At 44.9% G+C, this 26,675-nt stretch overlaps 1 protein-coding gene across 1 annotated transcript; it reads right to left on the bottom strand.

Annotated features, from left to right (window-relative positions):
• Positions 1–12,913: 12,913 nt before the first annotated feature.
• On the bottom strand, positions 12,914–21,846 carry btg1 (B-cell translocation gene 1, anti-proliferative). The gene is made up of 2 exons (XM_086201984.1): positions 21,372–21,846; positions 12,914–17,522 (listed from the first exon to the last, which is right to left on the bottom strand). The coding sequence occupies exons 1-2, from the start codon at positions 21,514–21,516 to the stop codon at positions 17,119–17,121; spliced, it is 549 nt and encodes a 182-aa protein (XP_086058110.1). The 5' UTR covers positions 21,517–21,846; the 3' UTR covers positions 12,914–17,118.
• Positions 21,847–26,675: the final 4,829 nt, after the last annotated feature.

Genomic DNA, 26,675 nt, shown 5'->3' on the forward strand with positions numbered 1-26,675 from the left:
TCAAGAAAACAATGAGTTAAATGGCCACAATTTGACCGTATACACCATGTTTTTTTGTTTGTTTTTATCTCTACACAAGGAACTTCTCTTGCTTCAATCGCTGTGTTTGCGTTGAATTTGTATATTCGCCAAGAAGGTTGGAAATGCCGATGGAGACGTGCAAATAAAGGAGACCTCACAAGATGCAAATACACCAAATGTGATTGCTGCACACACAGCAGAGCTCCTGAGTCCGGAGGAAGCTCACTGTTACCAGATACTGTTGCCCGGGTTTGATAAGGTCACCTCGCTGGACGTCATGCGTCAAGAAGGTCTTTCCTCATCCTGGTTTGTGTATTTTCACTGCTGTCTCTTCAGTTTCATCGAAGAAAACAGAAAAGTGGCGATGGGTTATGGTATTCACTTACTTTGTCCCTAACGTAATATTTTGTAGTCCAACTAATGTCACAACAACATTATCCTGTACAACACACTACAGAAATATCTCAGGTTTAATGGGAAAAACTTGCAAATCTGGTCAATTTTAAGGTTCGGTATTGTACATTTCTAGCTTTCTAGTACTCAAAGTACTTAGTTTTATGCACTATGGTGGTGGAGGTAACATGCAAGGTGCTGCTGTGTCGATCAGGAGCAACTCACGGTTCAGTGTTTTGCTAGAAGACACCTGCAGACACTCGCATACTAGAGAAGCCAGGGATTGAACCACCAATCCAGAAATGATCAGACGCTACACCCCCCCCCCCCCCCCCCCAGCCACAGTAGAAGAAAATATACTTTGATACCGTTATATATACTGTCAAGTCACTCAATAAACTCCAGTATGACAATACAGAGCTAGATAACTGCAGACATAAACAGCACATCCCTTCCTCTGCTCTGATTCGCTCAGACATACAAACAACACACACAGATTTATATACACCATATGAATTTTCTAATACATAAAAGAAACCACAGCCATCCCTCCCACCCAATAATTTAATGGATTCAAAAAGTAGGCCAAGCGTATGCAGCCACAGTCAAAGACTGCTTTCATGCTCCAGCATGCCGATGCAGTTTACGGTGGATTTACGGTGTCATATTTTTATTTTCATCCAAGGAATGAAAACAAACAGCAATAAGGTGCCCAGAAAATGGAAAGAAATTTTTGTTTTTTTGATAGCCGACCAAGGTGCACAGTGCTTTTTTTCATTCTAAGAACACATTTTGATGTAGAAATTAAAATGAAGACGCTTAAAAACCTTTGCATTGAACCAAATGTCACAGATATTATTCAAATTCAGTTCAATCTTGATTATAACGTAAGCGGCTCGTTGCCTACATCCACCCCCACAGATGGCCACGGTGGCATGTGTTTGACATTTCCAAGAAAACCAAAATTGTCCTTTTCCATGTCATTCTGGTAAAGTGAATTATGGCCAGAACATGCTGCTTATTGCCCGCTGTGCATCTCATTACCAGCAGTCATGGAAATACAGAAATATGCAAAGAAGGACAGTGAAAGACAAGTGGACAGGGAGGAACAGCAAGGACCCCCTCGTGCCCTTCAGAAGGGTCAACTCTTCTTCGCGGGGAGTGGAGTGGCTTTTTACAAAAATGCAGACCAGTTGTTTTCAGCCTCTGATGCACAGAACAGTTCCAAAACAACCCCGGCTGTGGTGGAGAGTTACGGACAAGCCAAAAGCCGGGGGACAAAGAGGTTAAAAAAAAAAAGATACCAGACAAGCTGCAGAAAAACAACTGAACAGATAGAAAATGAGGAAGACAGAAATGGATATTTAAAAACCGAGGACTCTGATACGAAGGGTAGCAGATGTTCCCCTTACGAGAAGTATTAAGGCTCGAATCTGTCAACCCACACGCTCTTAATCGTTTGCTTTCATGTCGCCTGTGATATAGGCCAGTGGAGCACAATGTGTTAGCTATGGGAGTGTGCAGAGGGAGCGTGTGTGGAAAAAAATCAGCACGTGCTCTTTGATTCACGGTACGTTCCATGTGTTATCCATAGCCACCGTAAGTACAGTCTGTTCGTGTGGTTCAAGGTACAAAGCTGCGCCAGTCTGTGCTTTGTTTCCCAAAAGAAGTCGCACGCGAGTGCCCGATAAGGGCTCGACTAATTGTATCTTCACCATTCAACTCCTCTCAAGTCTTAATTTAAAGTCTGAGGAAGGAACAGTAAAATGGCTTCCTCCTCCTCTCAAGGGTGTGGGTGAACCGTACGTGCTTTATGTGCTTTTTGACACAAGTAGGCCAACAGAAAGCGCACGAACAGTGACAGAGGAATGTATGGCATTAGTCCAAGCCATTCCAGCCAAGCCCACATTAAAATCCTGCGATAGACCCGATCCTAAAGTGAATAGAGGGGGTCATGTCACATACTTGCCTTGACTCCACACCAACAGCTGCGATGGGGAGGGCGGAGGAGTGCGTCTCCTCGGCTCGCCAACAACCGAAGCTTTGCCCACATTGTTGTGACTTTATCAGTCATCCGCTTTCTCCTCACCCCTGAGCTTCTTATTTCTGTCCCTTTATCAACCGTGTTGGAGAGATCAAATTCAATTGTCCCTTCACTGTCAAACATAGGAGTGCAAGAGGCACAAATGCTTGTCACTGGAGGGAGGTGAGCCAACTGAAAAGCATTTGTGTACCCTTCAGTTCACTTTGTACCTTTCCGGTGTGCATCTCTGGCCTCTTGAAGACCAATATTCTACTTTTTAGGAAATACTCAGAGCTGTTCTTTTCCCATACCTTCATTTTTGAGTGCATGTCTGCATCCCGCCACTCTGATATCATTTTAATGAAAGGAAAGGGTGTGTGTTTCCACTATTTCTTACTATTTAAAAAGTAACATCCTTGAGGGAAGAACAGGGCTTTCAACTAAGTCCAACATCCACCTCAGTGTGAGACACCGTGCAAGACACGCATGTGCAACCTTGACAAAAGTGTATATTTTAGCCCACACCACAATCTTTCCTTAAACAGATTCTCACATACTCTAACCAGATATTCACCACTTTAAAGCTGTGATTCATGAAGGCCTGCAAAAAACGTTTTCAACGGGACAAAGATAAATGGGTTTCATTTATATGAGGCCGTCTGTGCGTTAGCCGCACTCAAACGCAGCCTCCTTCCAACTCACATTCATAAAGTGATGGCGGAGGCAGACGAGCAAGGTGCCTGAAGCACGACTCAAGTAGGAACCAGTGCAAATTTGAGGGCTAACCCTAAAGATTTACTTCTCAATGTCTTTAACATTGCAAAATATCTCCCGAAAAATATAGAAACCGCACCATAAAGTGTGTTAGTAATTTGTTGGGCTGTCACAAGCTGCCAGATGTTTACTGGAAAAATAGAAGCCAATCTTTTGTCGTTTTTAACGACGTGATGGAGGACACAATCGAAACTTCGGTCCAAATTAGGTTTGACTGTGAAGGCCGCAACGTATAATTACAAATTTGCATCTAATAGCAGAGACGGCCGCGCCTTGACAGAGGGGTGCGCTCTCCTCTAGCTGTTGTTGTGTCTGTGTTTGATCCCTGAACACGCTGGTGGAAGAGCTGCACAGTTACAAATCAAGGCAGCAGAATCCTCTTTGAGGTGTGTGGGAGGATGAATGCATATTTTTCAGTCCATTCCTCTTTGAGGAGAGCGACTGATTCATGTCTAGGCTACTAGCTGCTGGGGAAAGGAGCATATGTGCACTTTCAACTCACGCTGTACGAGGGGCGGGGCTATCATCTCTACTTTGATCTCATCCTGTCATCTTTGATCTCTCGAGTGTTTTGATCACCGCGTACATACACAGAGCATCAAAGCTATCCAGAATCCTGTCCATCGTCTCGGCTCCTATCTCGAGGGACATCTAGAATCTTGTCATCTCAGTCAGCCCTGACTTTCATCTCAGTTTTTCCGTCATCTCAGACCCAAGAGCCCTTCAGAGCCTGGTCCTCAAAATTGCTGCTGGGATTCCTTGAGGCACCAAGTTTGACTTTGATCTAACAAGAGAATGTTGATTTATTTGAGTCACAAGCAGAGTTTTCTTACTTTCCGTTTTGAGATAAGATAGATTGCAACCCAGTGAATCGCAGTATTTACTTTATGCATAGACCTGCCCGCCTGAATGCAGTAATTCCATTTCTACCGTCCCCTCCAGTACTCACGGAGTCGGGGTTACACTGTATAACCTCACTTATTTATCCAGCTCAGGCTTGTGTATCTTTAGTGGTGATATGGTGAAGTGATGTATGGGTAATGAGTGATACATTAGTCCCATAGGGAAATTAGTCTGTTAAAGTTACTCATTAAGCTGCCAGTCTTATGTAGGTCACGGCTGTTTCTGAACATTTGCTGTGACTATTTTTTTTTTAAAACTCCGTATCTTATTGCCACAGGAGCCTGAATATATCCCCCAGAGACCAAACATACTCGGATTTGACCAGTTTAACTGGTGTTTGGGATGAAGAAACCTCGTTTGTTTTTACCATCGTCGTTCCTGGAAGAATGTGTGTTTCCATTTTTAAGTCCTGTTCAGGTCTCGAGGGTGAAAAGGTGTTTGGACTGTTTGGTCTCTAGAGTTGTGTTGTGGTGAGGCTGCAAGGCCAAGCGTGTGTAATCAAGTGTGAGTGTACGTGACTACGAGCGTGGTTCTGTGTGTAATTATTATCTTTCACAGGGCTGGAAATGTGTTTTCGAGAACACACGCACGTTGTTGACTGTTACTTCTTGACTGTGGGTGTTTTGAAGGTGTGTGACAGTGTGTGTGTGTGTGTGTGTGTGTGTGTGTGTTCTCAGACAGCTGTGTTCATAGCGGAGAAGAGACGAGGCAGAGATCTTCCTGTTAGCTGTTTTCTCTCTGTCTGTTGAATACTTTCTCTCTCTCACCCACTCATTCTCTCAACACTTTTGCTGTCACACCCTTCTCTACACATTTCACAAGCCCTACATTTATCTCTAATTCACTCTAATTCCTGATCTCATCCCCCCTCGTTTCCCCTCACTAAATCGCCTCCTTTATCACTTTATCACTCCATCATCTCAGTGTTGCTAGCAAATTACATTTTCCCATCAGTGTAAACAGGAAACAGCTGAGACGCCGTGTTCTCTCACCTCTTTCCTGTCAGTTACTCAGAAAAATAAACCAAACCACCTGAAACTAAGCCAACCAGCTGACGGTGGAACCAGTCGGGCACAGTGGAATGATCATGTACTTTGAGGTTAGCAAGCTGCATCGTGTTTACAAGTAGCGAGGGCTTTAAATGAACACGTGCTTTCGGATAAAAGCTACTTTTGTCTTCTCCCCTGCTGCTGAAAGGGGGAAGTCATCAAAAGGACATTAGGCTGAAGCACTGATGAACTCTTATCAAATTGAGTCACAGTCTATGATGTAACAGCGGTTTGTGTCTCAACATTTTTGCTAAAGATTTTGTGGATGTGAACCTTCTGCTCCGTTGTGAAATGGCTGCTGTCACACGTCTCTCACGAGGGGATTTTCTCCTCCAGTCAGCAGAAATGTGATGGTCAGCGATGCAAATATTCATTCCAAGTCGAAAGTGTGTGTGTGTGTGTGTATCTATATTCTACAGAGTGGCACAGGAATGAGTCCTAAAACCCATAAGTAAGGCGACATTGTTGAGCATGTGGTTTCATTTTGAAAAGTTTTTGTGGTTAAAGTGCCTGAAATAAGGTCTGTGTGCATGCTTGAGATATTTCAAGGTTTCTTGTACGGCATTAAGTATCAGTAAAATACACGTCTTACAAACACCAACAAGCTAACTGCTAACAAGTGACCACAGATGTTGTCACGGGCACCAAACATCAAACATGGAACATGCAGAAGAACAAAAAATAAGTGCAAAACTAGTTACCGTGGCACTGAAGTGTAACATACGTGCTGTAGTTTGTTAGTAGCCTAACGTTAGCTTCTTTGTAGCTTTCCATTCCCTTTTACAAAGCTTAACATGAGTGTTTTTTTTACTGTAGAGATGGTATTCAAGCTTCACAAATGGGAAAAGTTGTGTTAACTTGTGATTATCTTGTGGAACCATACTGTGTAAACCCAGAAAAACACGAGTGATGTGCGAAGTTCATGACACCAGAACCTCATAGCGGGATTTGAAAAAAAAGCTACGTCGCCTCCTTCCTTTGTGGCCACCTCACGCCACAACGGGAGCTGCTTCCAAAGAGATTCTGGCATTTGAAATGCTTGGAGGAAGAAATAATTGACTTGTTGAGAACAAAGAAATTTGTTGCGAATAGAGAAGTGCCGGACGGTCTTACACGACAAACATATTTGCCGTGGTTATTAACGGCAGCGATTGTTGCGATACTAGCCATCGTGGATGGGCTCAGAAGCTTTTGCCTGCCACACAGAATTTATTTTTGTCATAACCAAAAATTCTCATGGCACGGTGATGCTCTACTCTGTGTTTGCCAACAAAAATACGTCATCCCAGCAGCACTCTATTTAAGTAAGCCCCGCCTGCACACTGGTCTACATAACACGCTAAAGAGCATGGTATTGATCCTGAGTGCCTCTTTACTTTTTAAATGAATGCTTTAATCTAGAAAAATCTATGCGCGCATACTGTCTTTGTGTGTGTGTGCGTGTGTGTGCGTGTGTGTGTGTGTGTGGCCAGACTTCATGCAGAGGGCCTCTTGCTGAGCCCAAGGCCAGGCTATATTTAGGTGGCTGGTTTTCTCTCTCTTTCTCTCCCTCTGAGAGCTTTTGCCTACTGATTGGGAGAGGCTGACCACAGGAATATGTTGCCTCCATGTCTGACCGCCGACGTTCAGATAACCATGTGTAGGAGAACACAAACGGATGAAGACATCGGCGGTGGTTAGCATGATGCCTTATCATTAGCACACAGAGCGTGTTGTTATCACTGCTGTTGGGCAGGAAGAACATGTGGGACAAAGCAAACACAGTTTCTTTCAATTTTTAGATTCAATACAGGAGGATATTTTTTTTAAACCACAGTAAATTCCCCTCTGCCAGTTTCACTTGTAATTTATTTCAATATAGGAAACCTTTAACTTGGTAATTACTGTGTATTGTATAAAAGGGCTTCGCTTGTAGCGATGCCCCAGCTCCACCAGAATCACCATCCCTCGACTTTACCGTTTGTGTTCTCTTTCATCAGGTTTGTTTCTTGTATACGACACAAAGCTCTGATAAACCCATTGCACGCTACCTGACGAGCACCAGATGGCAAGCAGACGAGGTTGGAAACAAGCTGGCGAGCACAGACATAAGCAGTAGTGGAGACCAAAGCATAAAGATAAAAGGAGGGCAAAATGTCACGCATTGGTTTTGTTGAATCGTTAAATATTCCAGTTTTAATCTGACTTAGACACAAGGTGAACAGCATCTGGCGGCTTTTTTTCTGAAAAAGATCATAATTGGAGTTGAAGACATCATAATCGCACAGCAAGGTCCTGAGGGAGCTTTTTCACGCAGGTGTAGCATCCAGCGAGCGACGCAAAGTTGGCTTGGTATTAAATAGTGAGTAAAAAAAACACTTCAACTATACCATGTAGCAATGAGGTAGAAATGATTTCAGGTCAAACTGTGGATGGAAACTGTAACGCAGCATGTAGGGGGCTTTACGTGGCCGTGCATCCTCTGTCCAACTAATCTCTCTGGCACGCAAATATTAATGGAATATTCTATAAGCTGCTCATGCAGTCACCTTAATCCAAATATTGTCTTCTTATAACAAGGAGGGATTATTGTTCTCCATGTAAACAAATCAATATGAGTTCTACAGCAGCGTCGATGTACTTTTACGAATGTAATGGACGGAACTTTATGTACAGGAGATTTTTTTTCGGAAGGCTTTTGGCTTGAAAACGACAAGAAAAAAGACAACGAGTTAATGACCTTGTAGTAAGTTCAGGATTTGTTGTTGCAATTTAGGACGACATACAGTGACAGACGCAACATAACAAGTTACATAATCTACATCTCAACTGTTACGCCCACTGATAAACAGAAATATTCAAACCTAGTTTTCAGCTCCACCTTCTTTTCTTTCACCCTCACGCTAATATGTCAACCATGAAAACGCAAGTGTTGTGTGCATCCAGAGACTATCATATGATGCGTGGTGAACCTTTCACCTTCGCCCAATAAGGCCTGATGCAAGTCTGGCATTAAGTCCCCCTTGCTGTGTGGGCTGACTGGCGACAGCTCGGGGAGGGAGGGATAAAGATAGACGGAGGGGTGAGATGGTAGAGAGACAGAGAGAGAAGGGAAGAAGTTATTTCAGAAAGAATCTGAGCGATAAAAAAAAAAAAGTAGCACTAACCTGAGATAAAGAGATATGGGATGATTTATTTTTTTGTTGAAAGGAAAGACAGGAAGTGAAGGTTGTAGTAGATAAATTATAAATAGTTACAGATCAAATCACAACCTCTGTTTCCCATATAAAGAGATTGTTACTCCACAGACCAGACGGTACGTGACCCGACCGGTTAGCCTAAAGCCATGCAGGCGCCCCCCCCCCCCCCCCGGTTTAGCTGATTATGTTTATTTTGTCAAGGGCCGCGTACAACAAAAAGCACATTAATCTCAATTTATGAGAGAAGATGCATTGCAGCAGATAAAGCTATTAGCTAATATCCATTTTCAGTCCCCCAGTAGTAGTTGTTGCAGCAGATGCTATACTTCATACACTAATCTGTGCATAGACAGTGTAAAAACACATCATTTATAGTGGCAGATATGTCCTCCAATTTAGTTTTAAATAAAGCACAGCAGCCTTAAGTGTTTTTTTCTTAAATCAACAAGCGTGCGATAAAAACTTCGTAATCATCAGATCAGGCGTGTTCGAGATCGGGTATTTTTTTGAGTTACGCCACAAAATGGAGTTTCTCCTGGTCCTCATTGTTTCCAACAACCTGCACTCAAAAATAATGCAATATAACCAAATACGCTGATTTTAAATATTTAGTTCAGGGAATTCGTGATCTTTGGTACCTTTTTGCATGAAACAATGCGCGTTTGCTTTTAACCTCCATGCATCAATGGATTGTGCAACGCTGCTAGTCAGACCAGCAATGGCCGGTTCCTCCGTGACTGGACTCTCCCAGCTACATAGCAGGAAGGCACATGGATGTGTTTAGGCCTCGCAGTCAAATGCGCAGCAGATGAATTTACTTTGCAGAAATGTAAACGAACATATGTCATATACCGTAATCTAAATCATCTGTGCACCGCGCATCTGTTCGTCTCATTTTGAACTCTGTTTTATGGAAGCGGGGGCTAAATTCCATCTGAGATTGACGGGAACATCAAGAGGCGCACGAGCGTGCAGGCACACGGATACCGAGGACATGGCCCTCCACTGTTCAACCGTCAGACTGTGACCTCCAACCCCCACGACCCCCCCTGAGCCAGTGACGCTAGCTGGCCCAAGCTGGACATCTTTGTCCCTTCTGTCTTCTGTGTGGACACCAGTGTGCAACTAGGGGGCGAAGCAGATGTCAAAGCTGCGGCTGAATAGTTCCCTAAGGAGAAGGAGAGAGATAGCCAGTGTAGCTTCATACCCCGGAGACCAATATCTGCTCCGGGATCAGTTTCAAAGAGGTATCAGCTCGTCCTTGAACACAAGCCTCGTTTACGCACTTATTCCGCTGTAGACCGGTTGCATAAGTGCTGTTACGGCTTATTCGGCGCCGCAGCTACCTCCTCCGCTGCCGGCTCAGAGGCGGGACAATCTTTTTTTAACGACGACAATTTTATAAAGAGGGTAAAAGGGTTACTAATAAAGTGGAACCCTGATAGAAAAGAAAAAAAACACATGAGAGGACTGCAAAGCTGAGATTTCTGGTTACACACACACCGTAACATACTTGGGCACGGCTGCATATTTGACCCTGATGATTTTGTTAGGAGGATCTCGGTTCGTTCTGTCATTACTTTAGAATCAAATAATACTTTTTCCTCTTGCCGTGGACTCTGTCTAACCCCTTCCACCCATCTCTGGCGATTACGCCAGCACCACAAAGGCAACAAAAAGCCCCTCAGTGAGAGGCGCAAAGGGGTTGTGTGACTTTTGCAGCTGCGGCGTAGCTTTTGTCCTTTAAGCAGAGGAGCATAAACACACACACACAGCCTGCAGGAGGGCTCCCCTGTCATCTTGCTGGCAATAAAGCCGGCCCCAGATGTCTGCTTCCCCCCGTCAGTAGACACACAAGCTCCCACTGTCACTCACCAGGGCCTTTTGTTCTCTTGGCTGCAACGTATTGCTTGTACACAACGTGCAGACTCAGTGTACATAAAAGTCGCCTCACACTCAAGAGGACAGAACTTTGGTACAGGACAGAGTACACTGGTACTTGTGTTTGATCGTTAAAACCTCATGATCAAGTTGAGCTTCAGTAAGGCCCCGACAATATCAAACTAAATTACCCGCTCGTTAAATTTTTATTTTATTTTCATGGCGATAAGCTTTTTTTTTCCTAATCAAATCATATCAGGCTGACCTCAGTTGCTATGTGAGAGGGCAGAAAATGTTACACCGGTGTTTCATCAGAGCATCGCTGCAACTCTACTGCAACTCTACAATGACCATTTGATTAATATTCCAACATTTCTGGATGGAATCTGACCAAAAAAAAACAAAAGCCATTCGAAAGTCACTCAGAATAGATAAAAGATACCCGTGTTGTTTTGTCACCGCATTCGCGAATAATGAACTTAATTTGCCGCCGAAACCGACTGAATGATGTATAAATAATTTATGGAACAGACAGAAGGGAGCTCGGATTTTAAGGTAAGTCGGTGAGGCTTTGGGGGGGGGGGGGTGCGCACACTGCACTTCCCCGCCGTTTGATCAGAAAGGAGGACAACACGAGATGACGGAGGACAAATTCTTCAGTGTTTCTACGTATAATTTGTCTGTGCAGGTGGGGAACAGGAATAAGCGGAAGAAAAAGGAATGATGGATGGAAATATTTGTTACTCTGAAAAAAAAAAAAGAGGAATCAAACCTCAACCGGGCGAGAAAAAAATAGCGCAGACTAAACAAGTATATTTCACCATTTATGTAACGTTCATATCATCGGTGATCCGAAAGTTCAGCTGCCATCAAATACAATTGAAATCACGACCCGAGCGCAGCGGGCCTGCAGTCCGATTGGGATGTTGCAGATGAGTCAGAGCGCAACTCTCTGACCCCGGAGGATTGCAGATTCCTGGTAAATCTGGATCGCTCCTTCCGAGGTTCTCTGCTCATGTATCCAGTCGTATTTTCAGATAAAAACAACACGACGGGCCATAAAACCCGACACACCCAGAGAATCTTTGACCCGCAAGGTCCTAGAGGGGAATTTGCTTTAGAACAACCTGTTAAAAAAGAAGGGGGAGGGTTGAAAACCTCTCTCTCACACACACATACACACACACTTCAGCTGTTTTGAGGCCTCATGCTCAACAGTGTTTGGAGAACCTGATTTAAGCCCTGTCACCTTCCATCCCTGCGCCCTCTGCCCCCCCCCTTCCCCCCTCCCTACTAAACTAGCTCTTCTTGTTCCCTTCATTGTCTGTGGGTCAAAATGTTTTTCTTTTTTCCGCCTGCGTGAGGGGGAGGGGGATTCCAGGAGCTCCAGTCTTAATCCAAACTTCTTTTTTTTTTTCTTTTTGCAAAGTCAGCTGATTCTGCTACAGCTCTATTGGAGTTTACACACCTCTTCAGGTTTGTTTGTTTTTTGGGTTTTCATTTGAGAATCCATGGTAGCGTCTGTCTCAACCCCCGATTCAAGCGGCCAAGCACTCATTCAGGTGGCGAGTGGCGTTTGAGCGTCTGACAAACATCACGCGTGGAGCTTTTGGAAGCAAAATGATTCGATTTTCTGATCTCTGCAGCATCAGGCTTATAAAATGTTCCAGTCGCTCCCCAAATCTAGAGCTACATCAACAGCGCTGATGGTCATCTGCTCCATCGGACGTCCTTGGATCGCTTAAACACACAAAAATGAGCGGCAGAAGTGACGGAAGCCAGGATAATTCTCGTGTAAGGAGAGTTCTCCGCTCTACGTGAGGAACAGACACGAGCGAGGGAGAAAGTGCTGACTCCATCGCCTTTCCAGTTCTCTCGCCACAGATGGCCCTGTCACTCCTCCAAGACTCGCAGGTCACATTCCAATCTAGGCCCCAACAAGGTTTTCTGTAGCGTACCAGACACACACCAAGATCCTCCTTCACGTCGGCGATCGAACGCCACGACAAACCTTTACAGTTTGGGAATGCGTACTGCACCAGGAAATGATTTGCATTAAAAACAAGTTTCTTTACATTTTGTAGATTTCAAAATAAAATGTCCAAAAGTAACATTTTCTTTCTAAAACAAGAATGGGGGGGGGGGGGGGAATCCTATAAATCATGTAACTGTACTGCAAAAGTCACAGGTTATAAAACTTCATGAATTTCCCAGCGTCGATACCACGGCGTGTGACCAAGTCAGCTACATCCAAACACTTACGCAAGCCCACAAATCACAGCAGATGATGAGCTGGAGTCTGGAGCGAAACCGGCCAACTTCTGCTCGTCCAGCCATTAAAAAAAAAATAAAAAAAATAAAAAATCTGCTAATTGCCTAAAAAAAAAACCCCAAAACAACGTCTGACCATCAGGCACAAGCCGTTTTAAAAACCAGCTATGAAATACAATAATTCCAAACACTGGGACACGGAGATGTTCTCACTGAGCGACGTTGACATTTATCGTCCGAGCATGAAAAGACGACGCGTCACGTCAGGACTGTCAAAATGTTTTTTTTTTCTCCCCTTTTACGATAAAAAAAAGGGATGAACGCGGGCAAATACAAAAAAACAACCGAGGCCGGTACGTCGCACGTCACTTTTCGATGAAAAGAGGAAAGCGGGTAAATAATGACACCTTGACAGGGAGTATGATGCCAAGATAGGAAATCTTTTATTACAGAGAAAAAAAAACTTTTCTTCCAAAATATAGAAATCTGTACAACTTCCGCACAATCAATTTACATGAACTGTACAAATTTACAGCAGTTCATCACAACATACCCAAGGAAAAGAAACTGAACACGATAAAGATGTACTGACATGAGATCACAAAGTTGGACAGCTTTTCTTCTTGGGTAAGCTCAGATTTTTTTGTCTGTTTTCTTGTTTTGTAAGTAAATAGAAAAAAAAAAAAGGGAAAAAATTAAAAGAAAAAACAAACAAACCAAAAAAAAAAAAAAAACAAAGGATACGTCTATGCTTACAGATCATGGAAACTATTTTTTTTTTTTTTTTTTTACCAAAACAACTTTGGTCCTTGCCAACACTCCCATCACAAATGGCTTCACTTACAAAAAAGCGTTATCCATGTTAAAAGATGAAATACAAAAAAAGGAATAACATCTAAAAACACCTCAGGATAGCAATTATTGGCACTTTCCATGTGTAATGTTATGTACTCTACCATGTCTTGTACAGTTACAATACATTCTACAATATGTAAAAAAACACCTCAAATGTGAAAGTGGCAATAATTCAACTAATCAATGACAATATTGACGACGACGACGACAACAAAACTGCTGTTCCCTTCCGGTTTCATGTCTTAACATGCACAACTTTTCCATAAGGGTATTTATTGAATGTCCGAGGCCTGAGTTTGGCAATACATTCCAGGAGAGACTCCTCGTGTCTCAAAGAAAATGTCACACAACTTCAACTTGACATATTTAGTGCATTTTATGTGCTATTCTTTTTTCTTTTTTAACCTCTTGACTACTCAAAAGCACTTAACAACAATTCTGTAACCTATGTGCGCACAAGCTGAATGGATGCCATTTAAATAATCGATATTACCGAGGACTTAAACCATTTCGGTTGGTGGTAGTACAGTTGAGAAGGTGTCGAAGGGGATTTGGGTTGTTTGTCTTTAAAAATTTCAATCTACACAAAAAAAAGAAAAGAAAGGAAAAACAAAAAGTCTTTTAAAAAAGTGGGTTAGATCATCAGATTAAAAATCCTCTTGTAAAAAAAAAAAAAAAAAGAATGAAGAGGAGAAAACGGGGAGTGGGGTAGAAAAAAAGAAGAAGAGAAAAAAAAAATCGACCAGTGTGACCATAAAATACATCTAGAGAAGAATGAGACGATCATCTCACATCCGAAATATAGACCAATCTCATAACACCTTGTCACATGACACTAAAGAAAAGCTATAATGGAGCAGCATGGTTTTAAACTGGGGTTCATCATGGAAACTAAACCTCTGGGCTCCCATCCCAGTCAGCTCCTCTCCATCTGGCCAACATAGAATCATGGTTTTCACAGGTTGCTGAAGGGAGTATCAGCAGAGAGCAGGGAAGGAGGGGAGGGGGTTGGGTTGGGTTGGGTTGGGTTGGGTTGGGTTGGGGTGGGGGGGGTGGGGTTAGGAGGTTGCAGTGCGTCAAAGGCTGTAGCTCTATTACCCATGATCCTCTCAGGCTTAGGGGAGCTTAAACACCCGTAGAGGTCTGGTGATGACTGGCGAACCAGTCTGCTGTGACAGATTGGGCCAGCGGCTGAAGGCCTCAGTGAGCGCCCTGGCCACCTCAAACCCAGCATCTGTTCCGAACTTGCGGCCGCCACTCAGCGCCAGAACCAGGAGGGATGTATTGGGGTGGGGGTGGGCACGTCAGACAGCCATCACATCCTTTCATATGCATGTAAACAAAGTTGCTACTCAGTAATTAAATGCAGCACGATCCAGTGAGATGAGAAGAGAAAACAATGGTCTGGTACCCTCGGTTCTTCGTCTGACACCCATGTTTCCTTGTCTCTCACTAGCCCCCCTAGTGCAGCTTGAGCACGGCGTGTGCGTGTGCTGGTTTGTATCCATCAATGCTGAGGGAGGGTTGAGGGCTTCTGGTCAGGGTTTGGGGGTGTTGAACAAGTCCAGAGTGGGAGGGCTGGAGGGATTTTAGCTGCCCTGGACAAAGAGTCCGGCCCTGGCCCTCCCTACTCCTTCTACCAACTCCCCATCCCTGCCTTCCTTACCCGACTCCTCACACCGATGGATGATGATATGTGTCACACATTAAGTCTACCTGCATCCACAGGGGGTCAAGCTAGCAGCATACTGGCTGGCTTTGGGCTAGAGGTCTGAGCTGAGGGGTGATATGTGGCACTTGAGGCACTCATACCCCCAACACCAAAAAAGGGGTGGAGGTCAAGCTGGGCTGGGTCCAGTGAGGGTCTGGGCAGCGCATTGCACCAGGCTGGCTCACATTAGCCTGATACGAGTACGAAATGGCTCATATTTCATGAAAAAGAGGTTCTCCTTCAGGCAATGCACACAAAAGGATACGTCTCTCCCTTTTAAGAGGCCTTGGAAATCACTAATGTAAATTAAAATAAAACGCTGACAAGGCCTGGTGTTGTTTACAATTCAAGTTAAAATTAATCTCAGCGCTCCACACCTCACTTTGGCCAAAGTCTCACACAGTCATCACTTAGTCCAGACCTTTTCAGACTCTCTATTTGCTGCTCTGGCAATATGCAGCATCGCTCTGTCTACTGCCAGAGCAAAGAACAGTGCCATATGAACGGATGACAGACTGCTTCTCACCTACCACCAAAAAATAAAGACCCTCAAAAACAAAACCCAACAGCTCTGAAATGTTCACAAATACAGTGTCAAAAAAAAAAAAAAAAAGCTTTTGAAATCCAGAGTTGCAAACTCCCGATTTAAATAGACATCAGTCTACCCCAACTTAGGAGCTACAGTATGAACAAACGGCTAAAAAAAAAAAAAAAAAAAAAGGAAATGAGGAGGGCAATTAAAAACGGCGTGAAAAGATGACATTCGAATGGATGGAATGCAGGCGATTTGATCTCGAAAGTACACATCCCACACAATCTAACGTCAAAGTGCATTCAATGTCAATTCTAACAGGGCCACGAGACCAATATTTGGGTTGAACAAAGACCCCCTCCTTTTTGCTACACTTTTACATTTTGGCGATGCAGGAGATGACCAAATGGCGAGGTGGTTTTGGGTTGGGGGGGGGGGGGGGCGCAAATTAACAACACAGGAACTTGATTGTGAAATTCAACAACATTCATTTCATAGGGCGAGGAGGGTGGGGGAGGAGACGGATCCCCACCCCCACCCCCCTCCCAGAAAGCTACACACACAGGCGACGAGAGGGCAACAGTGCAACGGACACGCTGGTATCCATAGGTAACAGGTGTCACAACACATTCCACTTGCGCTTACATACAGGACGAGATGACGCTGCAGGTTGGCGGTGGTGGGTTGGGGGGGGGGGGGGGGGGAGGAAGAGACGCTAAGACCAAACGCCTTCGCCCCGACAGCTACAGGGTAAAGAAAATGTCTTCCCTGTGGTCCAAAAAGAGGTTTTATAGAAAATAGAAATGCTCTCGTTGGGCGTTTCTTTACCTTGAGCGTAGACAGCGAGAGGCACCGTCTCTACATCGACTTCCTCCTCACCCAGGGCTCAAATCAACACCAGATTGAAGAATAGTTTTGAAATTAAGTGGGGGGGAGGGGAGGGTGGGGTGGGGGGGTGGGTGGTTCCTGGTGAGAATTTAGATTTTGGCATTTGTTTTTTCCGGTGGTGTGTTAAACGTGTACCCATAGTAACCACAAGTAAGAAAAGTGCAAAGGCAATGTTGACAGCCCCCTCAGAGCTGGAGCTGATCACCATGTTGTTTACAGTCAGAGGGGTGGGGTGTAGAGCCAGTCTCCATCGTGGGTGGGGTGGGTCGGTGGGTGGGGTGGGGGTGTTCCTGGTCGGGTGGTATAGCTGCCCCAACAGTTCCATTGCCATAAAAGCCTCCTCTTTAAAAACATGGAGTACCCAGCTGATCCAAAAACACAACAGAACAGATGATCATGGGAGGAAGAGGGGGTGGGGGGTGAGGGGGGCAGGGGGGATATCAAACCTACAAGGTTTCCATCACCTGGACGATAGGGCACATCCTCTGTTTTTTTTTTTCTTTTGCTTTTTTCCTCTTTCACTATTTCATTTCATATTCTTAGCTTTAAGAAGGCTCACCCTGATCTGGTCAAAACCATCTGACCAGCCACGGCTTGACCCTGAACAAAAAGTAGGCCGGGGGTGAGAGCGCGCCGCTTTAACTGGACACAGTCATCATATTGTAGGTTTTGGAGGGACTGGTTCTGCCCAGCACCATCAGTTCCTCCTTGCAGCTGATGTGACTGTCCACCATGGGGCTCACCGACCCGTTGGTTCCTGAGGGAGCGCTGGCGGTGGCTGTCACCGGCATTCCTGTCGGGACAGGCTGCGACTCATACAGGACACAGATGGAGCCGTCCTCGCCGATGCGGTAGGACACCTCAAAGGGGTCCACCCAGAGCGTGAGCTCGCTGGGCAGCAGTAGGTAGAGTTGTTGGATGGTCAGGCCGATGCGCTGGCCCGCCTGCCCCACCAGTGGGTCCATCTTGTGGTTGATGCGAATGCAGCGGTACCCCGAACCCTTGCAGGGCCTGTCTGGGAACCAGTGGTGCTTGTATTGCTCTGCAGGGACACACAAGGGACAGGACGCAGAGAAAGTTGAGACCTCGATGACCACCATAGCTACAGAAAATAAAAACAAGCTCCGAAAAAAGCAGGAATTTTTAAATTGCTGCGCGGAGACGATGACACCGAAGCAGAGTCGCGACTGCTCGGGAGTCGAACAAAGGTTGGGTCACAACTCGTGGGTTCAAAGGTTTGAGAGCCTCGTGATAGATCTTGTATAATTAGCGGCTTATAACAATTACATATTTGACGGTAGGCGCCATGTGGTGCTTTCCAGATACAAAACAAGAGGGAGACTCTGTGACTCAGGTGTGGATTTGTCATTATAAAAAAATCAGTCAAACGAATTGAAAGAGATTCACTGGTCATTGGGTGTATCTGTACATTGTAGCACAGGTCAACAACTCTTCCATGAGCGGACAAAGTTGCAGTTTTGGAGATGAATCACACGGAACGAGAGCCACACCTTCAGACTCTTGCTTTTCTTGGACCGATGTACTTTGTTTTGTTTTTTTTTCCCCCTTCACAAAAGGAGTCGCCAACATTTAACAATGTATTCTAGAGGGACTTTGACAATACGAGTCACAAATGTGATTAACCGAATTGCAAAAAAACAAAAAAAGTACTGTACGATAGTTTGTTCCTCTGTGTTCCACTACATGCTTTCTATGCTAATTTAAGCACATTGCAAAATTATCGCCAATTTTCTTGATAAATGACCAAGTTAATACCATTTGTTTGTGTACCTTGCTTCTGTGCACAATGCTATGCTGCCTTTGACCAATTTGAGAAAAGAAAAAAAATCCATGGATTTGTGCTTATGTTTTCATATTAGAAAATTTCCCACTGGCATTAAAAAGCAGGACTGCTGTGTAGGAGAAGAAACTTAGCAAAACAAAAACAAAACATGAAAACAAATCATTAACTCGGAGGCTGAGGACACACGTTTTATTTTGCCTGTGTTTAGTCTGGAGCCGAAATCAACAAAATGTTCTTATTTCCATGAAAGTACTGGCTGTAAAAGAGCGCAGCAGCAGAAAAACATCGGCACCTGTTATGGGCCTGATAAGCAGCCATAACTAGGCAGCCAGCGGCGCCCTGGGCGTACGTGACAAATAATAAAAAAAAAAGATCACCCATTGAATTGCACAATCCCTCCCCTGGCTGCCGTCAGTGTCACAAAGTCTCCCATGACCGGCGGAACAAAAACACTGAACGTGTTGAAGTCTCAGCCAGCCATCTGGGACATGAAGCTCCGCCTCTTAAAGGGAGGGGGGGGGGGTTCTTATTTTTCTTCTGAGAGCCCCCCCCCCCCCCCCCGCTCGCAGTGAAACTACTGACTCAGTGACGCCACTCATTGTTTTCGCTCAAGGCTTTTTTAGAGGTTCAGATGAGATGAGAAGGAAAACGAAACTGTGGGATGTGTCACTCGACCGAATGAGGAAGTTAAGAAGCAGCTCGGTCTCCTTCACTAGCAGCGTGTATGAAATAATAAAAAAGTAAAAATTTAAAAAAAAAAAAAAAAAAAACAGGACTCCCCGTTTTATGTTTCCAAGGATAGATGGTCCTTAATCTCTCTTTTTTGTTTCGGCCATTTCATATACGGACCTCCCATCCACTCTGACAAGGCTCATCCATATTGAATTCCCATTGACGCTAACTGCATTGTGGCCAATGAAAAACAGGGTAAGTGAAGTAGGCCAGCATTCATGCTGAGGCCCGGAGGCCACCTGTATGCATCCAGAGGATAATAACCCCCCCCCCCCTTCTGGTCTCATCTCAGACGGCTGTACGCTGCCGAGCTAATGGAGGGGCTGGCATTCGTGAAAGAGCACCGAGGGGCTGGATGATCTTTCCGCTTTCCACAAAAGGCGACTACCTACAAACCCTGGAGCAGCTGGGGAAGGATCAGCTCAGCAGTGCCTATTCTTAAAAAGGAGGGCACAAGGAGCGGAGGGGGTGGGGTGGCGGGGGGCAGGCGAATGTACACTTAACCTAAAGAGTTTAACTAAAGTGGGTTGTTTATTTATTGTGGCTGACCTCGAACGCCAGCGAGGGGGTTAGGCCCGTTCTGGCAGGTCACTCGGGTGTTTTTCCATTCAAACTCATTTACTGGAAGTAAAATCACGCAGCTCATTAAGAGGTTGAAGCAACAATCACGCAACCGTCGCGGTTCGAGGGACGAACCCCCAAACTGCACTCCGGTCGGCTCTCAAGGGGACCGAGGTCCTCGGCCTTCCCCGACGACGGTGGGAGAAGTGCTCCGGTTGGCCTACTGGTTAAAATGGGCCTCTCATAAAAGATTTGAAGTCTTTATTAAACAACACCCCCCCCCCACACACACACACACACACACACACACACACCAAAAAAAAAACTCAAATTACTTCACCATAATTATTGTTTCTGTTCGGTGGATCCTGTTTCATGGTGGATTTCCCCTCCATTTTTCACTCTGAATGTGCTGCCCTACCGTTCTCCGCCAGCCGCCCACCAAAACATCCCCTCCCCCACACGTCTCCCAGCACAGACTCCATCCAACCCAAACTTTTGTCTGTTTACCAGCAAGATTGACACCCGCCCCCTCCAATACACACTTTAAAATTAACAAATTAACTATTCCTTATTAGGTTAACTATGTGACACTTGTCAAAGCAACAGCAGGCTACTCGTTAAGCCTTTTTTTTTTCCTTTAGCCGTTAGCTTGTAGCACCAAATGGTGAGTTGAGGATCTTCCTGCATTGTTCTTTCGAGGACTTGGAAACTTGCTCTTCTTGCCAAGATTATGTTGTTTTAATCACCCCCCCCCCCAAAACTATGTACATTAAAAAAAGGGGGGGGGGGATTGTTTTCCACAAGTGAAGCTCTTACATAGGAAATGTAGGTCAGCTGCTGTTTGGAGCGAAACCACGGGTAGCAGCTTTTGGGCCCTGACACTGGAGTGGGTTTACAGCAGGAAACGAGACCCAGCAGCTTTGTTCTCAAGAACTCATTCAATGCTCCCAAACGGGTGACTTCCTATGGGGTAGAATTATAAACGCAAAAAAAGGGTTGTTGTTTTTTTTTTTTTTTAAACTAGCCAAACGTCTATGTTGTCATTAATTGATTGAATAAAATCAATTCGATTGATTAAAAAAAAAAAAACTACATTTCATAAACAAAAAAAAAAGAATTTCCAAGTGTGTGTGTGTGTGTGTTTTTGGTGTGAAACCAGCAACGCGGGAGATATTCGAGTTTCACGGGTAAATAAAATGAATGAAACCCCTTTAAATGAATCGTGTCCACCTTTATTCCTCATCAAACATTCGTCCTATGCATTACGTAATTGAGCAGCGTCTCCCAACTCACTGGAGGCTGTTTTTGAGCTCCATTCTTTCTCTCTCTCTCTCTCTCCTTTATCGAGCTAAGCACACTTCCTTGTTTGCCACCCCTCCTCCTCCTCCTCCTCTTCTCCTAACAAACAAAGTAACACATTAAGATCGCCCCCCCACACACACACACACACTCCTTGTGTAAAAAAAAATATTCGATCAAAAATACTCGATCGAATAAATGTAATCGTCGCACAGCCGCTCGATGGCGTTGATATTTGACGGTTTTGTCCTCTCGCTACGTGCGCAAACCGAGCTGCGCTCCGGGCGCTCGCTGGCGCTACTTGAGGGAGAACAAAGAAGGGCTTCTTCCGAGTCCCTCTCGAACCCGTCGCAAGGCGATTTTCAGCTCTTAACCAACGAATCGAACCTTAAATATCAAACACGTCGTCCCTTCAATGTAACACACAGCTTTTTTTTTGTTTTTGTTTTGTTTTTTTTTGGAGTGTGCGTGCGTGCGTGTGCGTTTCCTTACCTGCCAAAATGTCCTGTAAGCTTTGGCTGAATGTTTGGACCTGTCGATCGTTTACGTGTCCTTTTACCCTCAGAAATCTCGACAGAAATCCGACGGCGGCGTTGATCTCTGGTTTCATCGTTCCCCGGGCACAAAGGGTATGCATTGAGAAAGGCAACGGCTGCAGCCCCGTGCGCTTTTCTTGTTGTTGTGGTGGTGGTGGTGGTGTGTTTTTTTCCCCTCTCTCCTTCCTTTATGTGTTTGCTGTCCGACTGTTGGTCTCTCTCCCCAGTGCTGAGCCGCGGTCCGTGTCTGATGGCGCTTGTGTCGTTTCTCTTGGCATTTATTAGTCGAGGTAGAAGGGACTGTTGCAGAGAGTCCGTGTGCAAGGACGGTACAGTGTTGGGAAACAGACGCCTGTTGTTGGTAAATAACAGGGGGTTTAAGGGGGGGGTATCCCTTGTAGCCGCGTTCACCGACCCTCCCTGTACACCTTCCACCTCCAGAGTGAGGCTCCAACCGTAAGGCAGCTGGGTTTTATTACGCCCCCCCCCACCCCCACCGCCACCTCCTTCGGCCCCGCCGTGACGTCACAACCTGCTACAGCAACAACGGCCCCTCCAATCAGGGTCCTGCCACCGTCCGACGAGCCGCGTACGGGAGGGGAGGGGAGGGGAGTGGAGCGTTCACGTCACCGCTCTGAAAATAAACAGTGCTACACAGCATGAAACCGCGGTGCGTTCACAGGCTGTCGGTAATACGAGAAGTCGAGGGGGAGAAGAAAAAAAACAACAAAAACAATTGTGTCGCCGTTGTGATAGGAGGAGGAGGAGGGGGGGGGGGGGTTAGCAGCTGTAACCTGTAACTGGATATTACTACAATTCTAGCTAGTAGCCAGAATAGCTTAGCTTTTTTTGTTGTTGTTGGGCTAAAAACAAGAATAAAATGCTCATATTTTGTCAACTAAAACTTGACAAGATTTTTTTTTTTTTAAAAAGAGAAATGAGGACGACTAATTAGGATGAAAACTTAGACCTCAATGAAAAGAGCTGCCAAAAAAAATGAACATGAACAATGAAACTTGTGGATAATTTAATACGGTTTTAATTGTTTACTGATATTTTAATCTGTTTTTTGTCAGCCAACTTCAAGTCCATCAAAATGGTTGACACTCGGCATCTGATTATTGTACCTTTAAGGTTTAGTTTGAAAAAAATAATAAGAACAGCTTTGAATCTAACAAGATTCTCAATTCACACAAGAGTTTTCAGGCGACATCGGAATGAATTTAAATCCATCGTAACGCACCTGAAAATACATGTCGTTTCCTTTTGCGTACACTTTGTGTGTGTGTGTGTGTGTGGCGGTGTCGACGGGAAACAGCGGGAGAAGCAGCAGCAGAAGCTGCTTCTGAGGAAACCCAGAGATTTCTTTGATGAAACCAAACAGGAAGAGAGGGGATTTTTACATGACAGTGACATTTTGAAGCGTTCACTTTCACTCTAAACACGGCCTGACTAAATTTTTTTCATGAGAGCCTTTAACTGTTCAATGTACGCACGCATGAGCGACATCTGTTTTGTCGCACGCAGTCTTGTGTGTATCTACGCTCCTTCCCAGTTTTTGGGTTTTTGTTTTTGGCGGTTCTTTAAAAGAAGAAGATCACGTTTCAACGTTGAATAGCTGAAGGAAAGCACGCAGGGATCCTGAGGACAGCGTTTATCTCAATTTCAACGATTTATTCCGGTCACTGCGACAAACATGCTTGCTTTTCATCCTAGGGGCCTTCAAAGGTTAGCATCAGCAGTGGCTCTAATGAAAGCCACTTGGCCGCGACGTCACCGTGTTTGTTGACATGGACGGAATAAATTGGTGAAATTGAGATGTTTTTTTTTTCCCCCCTCCCTCCCTCTCTCGCGTGTCTTCCTTCTTGCCTTTGGGTTGAGTTTAAGATGCAGTTTTGTAAACAACATTCTGGCCCTTTGGTGCGGACTGTTGTCGTCTGATCTGAGTTCAAAGTCTTGGCTTTATGGCCGTCAAGTCAGGTCAGGTGCGTCCGTGCGCCAAAAACAGGAAGACAGCGAGAAGCTGACAATCACAGCTAAGTTGGGGGTCACTTTGGTGCTCCTCCGCCGTCAGAGTGTGTGTCTGCTCATTGACATTCAGAACGTGGTCACACTCGATCAGGTGGGACAAGTTCATCTTGAGGGAATAAGTTAATCACCGGGGAGGCAACCTGATGTCAGGAAGAGAGGAAACAAGCAGTCGCTTTGCAGGGCGGTCACGACGTTCTCAATAAAAAAAAAATAAAACAAAATTAGTGGAAAAGTACAAGCAGCCGCTCTGCTTTGTTTGTTGCAAACACAGTCATGACCTGTCGAACGCTCCGATCGTGATGCAATCCAGTGCGCCAGACTCTCACTGACGGGACCAGCCGCTGTCCTCAAGGTGTACAGGAGTGCACCGATGTGGGTGTGTGTGCAAGTGTGTGCAGTGAGAGTGATTCAATCATGTTGTCAACATTCTCCAGTGTTGACTGAACCCTCCAGCACAAAACCTGAGTGGCCTTAGCCTCATTTTCATTAGATTTTATTTATCTTTTTTTTTTTTTTTTGTGGGCATAGGGAGGGGAAAAACAAGACAAGAAAGTATAACTTGTTCCCTCAATGTAGATATTTTGAGGCTACAAGGTATAACTTTTTCGAGCGTTCTCAAAATATCGGGCCACTTAACTTACCGACAACCGGACTTTCAACCCGAATACATTCAACATGCTGACGCGATGTGCGAGTTCACCACGACGTCACGCGTTGTTTGTTTGAGGGATTCTTCTGAGGAACAGTGCGACTCGCACAGATGGGATTTCCATTTATAAATTAATGTTAATTCACACCGCTGAGGATGAATAAAGCTTTGTTTACAGACAGCACCCCCCCCCCCCCCCTCCCAATTTAGCATCAGAGCTCCAGTGTTAAAAAAACAGTTTCACCCCTGACTGGCCCTCCTAACACCCGCAGCCACAAACCTGTGACTCATGCCGGTTGGATGAATGTCTTCACATATGGACAGGGAACGCTTTAAATCATCTACAAGTTCACACACGTGCGCACCCCCCCCCCCCACACACACACACACACACACACGCATGCTCCGAGTCACAGTTTCGCCCAGTTACGCACCGCCATGCTATTTGGTGAAATAGTGGAGTGTTTCTGTGGTGTCCTGGAAAACTTGGACATTTTTACGGGTGTGAACACACACACACACACACACACACACACACACACACACACACACACACACAGGTGGTTTAATACAGATGTGAATTCTATTCATAACTTCAACATAATTTAAATTGTAACAGTTTTACCTTTACTGTGACTTTTCACACTACACCTGCATTCCACCTTCTAATGTTCACATAGCAGGGCAGTGAAATGTCTCGTCGCCCAGAAAGCGTTTTACGACCTGGTGCAGACGGCGTCACGTGACACCATATTGGACAGCTGGCGTCGGGTAGATTGTGGCTTTTATGACTTTTTTTTTATTTTTTAAATGCGCTTATATTAGCTGATGCATTCATATAAAACAGATGAGTGCCCTTGTTTGTCTTTCATATTGTTGCTCAAAAATGCAGGCCCCTCGAACCTGTGCGACCCAATGTGTGAGCCGTCTTTCAAGAGCGACAAGAGTTGTGTGTGAGGTTTGAGACGGAGGAAGAGATTTAGCCCTGTTATGAGGAAAAAGTAATTGGTTGGAGTATGTGAAGGAAACAGATGGGCAGTGGAGAAGTTGGTTATGCTGCAATTGTGGTTTGAGAGGCTTCTGCATCTGTTTTGATGCTTTTAATCCATCGTGGCAGCTAGCGGGTGTTGAAATATCCGTAACTGTCAGAAAAACAAGATGGCCCCTTGTGAAGGGTTAAACACTTCATAAAAACATTAGCAGGATATCCAAATTGAAGGACCTGCATCTTTTTTTGGGGGGGGGGGGGGGGTTAAAAAAAGGTAAATGTGTCAAAACACACTTTTAAAAAACTCAGCGTTCAATTTACTCAGCCAATTAGCTGAGGTAGTTTGTGCATTTTCCGTAGGTCTCACTGGAGCTTTTAACCCTGAAGTCGAAAGCTCACAGTTAAATAAGAATCCTCCGCTCGCAGGAAAACAATGCTGGAACGACTAGAATAAATGTGCTCCATTGTGTCCATTTTTCTTAAATAGTCTTTTAATTTAAATGTCGAAGAGCCGTGATGATGCTAACTTGTCAGGCGTAAGTACACTGCCACCTCCTGCTCTGGAGGTGGACATAATTACGGCTAACGGTAGGCCCAAGTGAATGGCCTCACCAAGCTACAAATAAACGATATAAACGACAAAATGTCCTCAGCGTACGTTTGGGAAACATGCTTGTTTCTGACAGACTGCAGCAAAAATCATTTTACATTTATTTCAGCGTCAATAAAATAAAGAATTGCAGTATGTGCCTTTTTTCTGGTATTGCTCCGCCTGTTATTGCGGTCCAACGCAACCTTTTTCTCAACAGTCACCTTATGTCTCCATACGCTGACATTGTTGAGAGAACTGTATGACTGGAATATGTCCAGGTGACAACTTCACAGCGCTGAGTTGAGATTATACCGACACGTCACATGGTAGTGAAGGATGTGAACTTCTGTTCCCATTACTCCTGCTGGATTTTCCTCCCGGGAGAGCAGCCGCCACAGTGGAGCAGGCGAGAGATTTGCAAGCACGATAGCACACATATGCAGTGCGCACACACACACACACACACACGTCTGATTACTGACAAAGTGCGGGGGTGTGTGGTTGGCAGCTTGACAGGGGAGATAAAAGTAAAATGGAGTAAAAGAGAAAGAAAAAATACATGAAACAGCAGCTAGTGAAGGACAATTAAACCTTGAAACCCCCCCCCCCCATGCCCTTTTTCATATTGAAACTAGAAGAAATATAGTGGCCACCTGAAACACACGCATGCCTGCTGCAGAAACATAATTATTTTCGATGTGAAGGGCCACCAGCACCGAGGTAAAATGTGGCTCCAGCTGTTGCCAGACATAAGGGTGGGGTATCCTGTCGTTGCGTCGGTCCCTCAGTGAGACCAATGAAAGGAGGCTTTTATCTTGAGACCGCACGTGAGCTACAGTAGAGGAAAGAATGTCAGGTCGGGAGTGTTTGCGGCTCACTAGTGCAGGCACAACTTCTGTTGAGGTTTTTCTACCCCCCCCCCAAAAAAAAACAAAATGTTCATGGAGCCGGACACACAAGCTTTATATGTACAAGCCTGGTATGAGGGTACAAAAGGATA

This window comes from Aulostomus chinensis, chromosome 4, assembly GCF_037954235.1.
Source record: "Aulostomus chinensis isolate RoL2024-O1b breed Wild chromosome 4, RoL_Achi_v1.0, whole genome shotgun sequence".
Taxonomy (NCBI): Eukaryota; Metazoa; Chordata; class Actinopteri; order Syngnathiformes; family Aulostomidae; genus Aulostomus; species Aulostomus chinensis.

What these genes read in the sequence shown, in the direction of transcription:
- btg1 (XM_086201984.1), bottom strand. Translation starts at nt 21,516, where the DNA reads ATGCATACCCTTTGTGCCCGGGGAACGATGAAACCAGAGATCAACGCC. An exon ending in CTTACAGGACATTTTGGCAG is followed by an intron (nt 17,523 to 21,371) that starts GTAAGGAAACGC and finishes GTGTCCCTGCAG; the next exon opens with AGCAATACAAGCACCACTGG.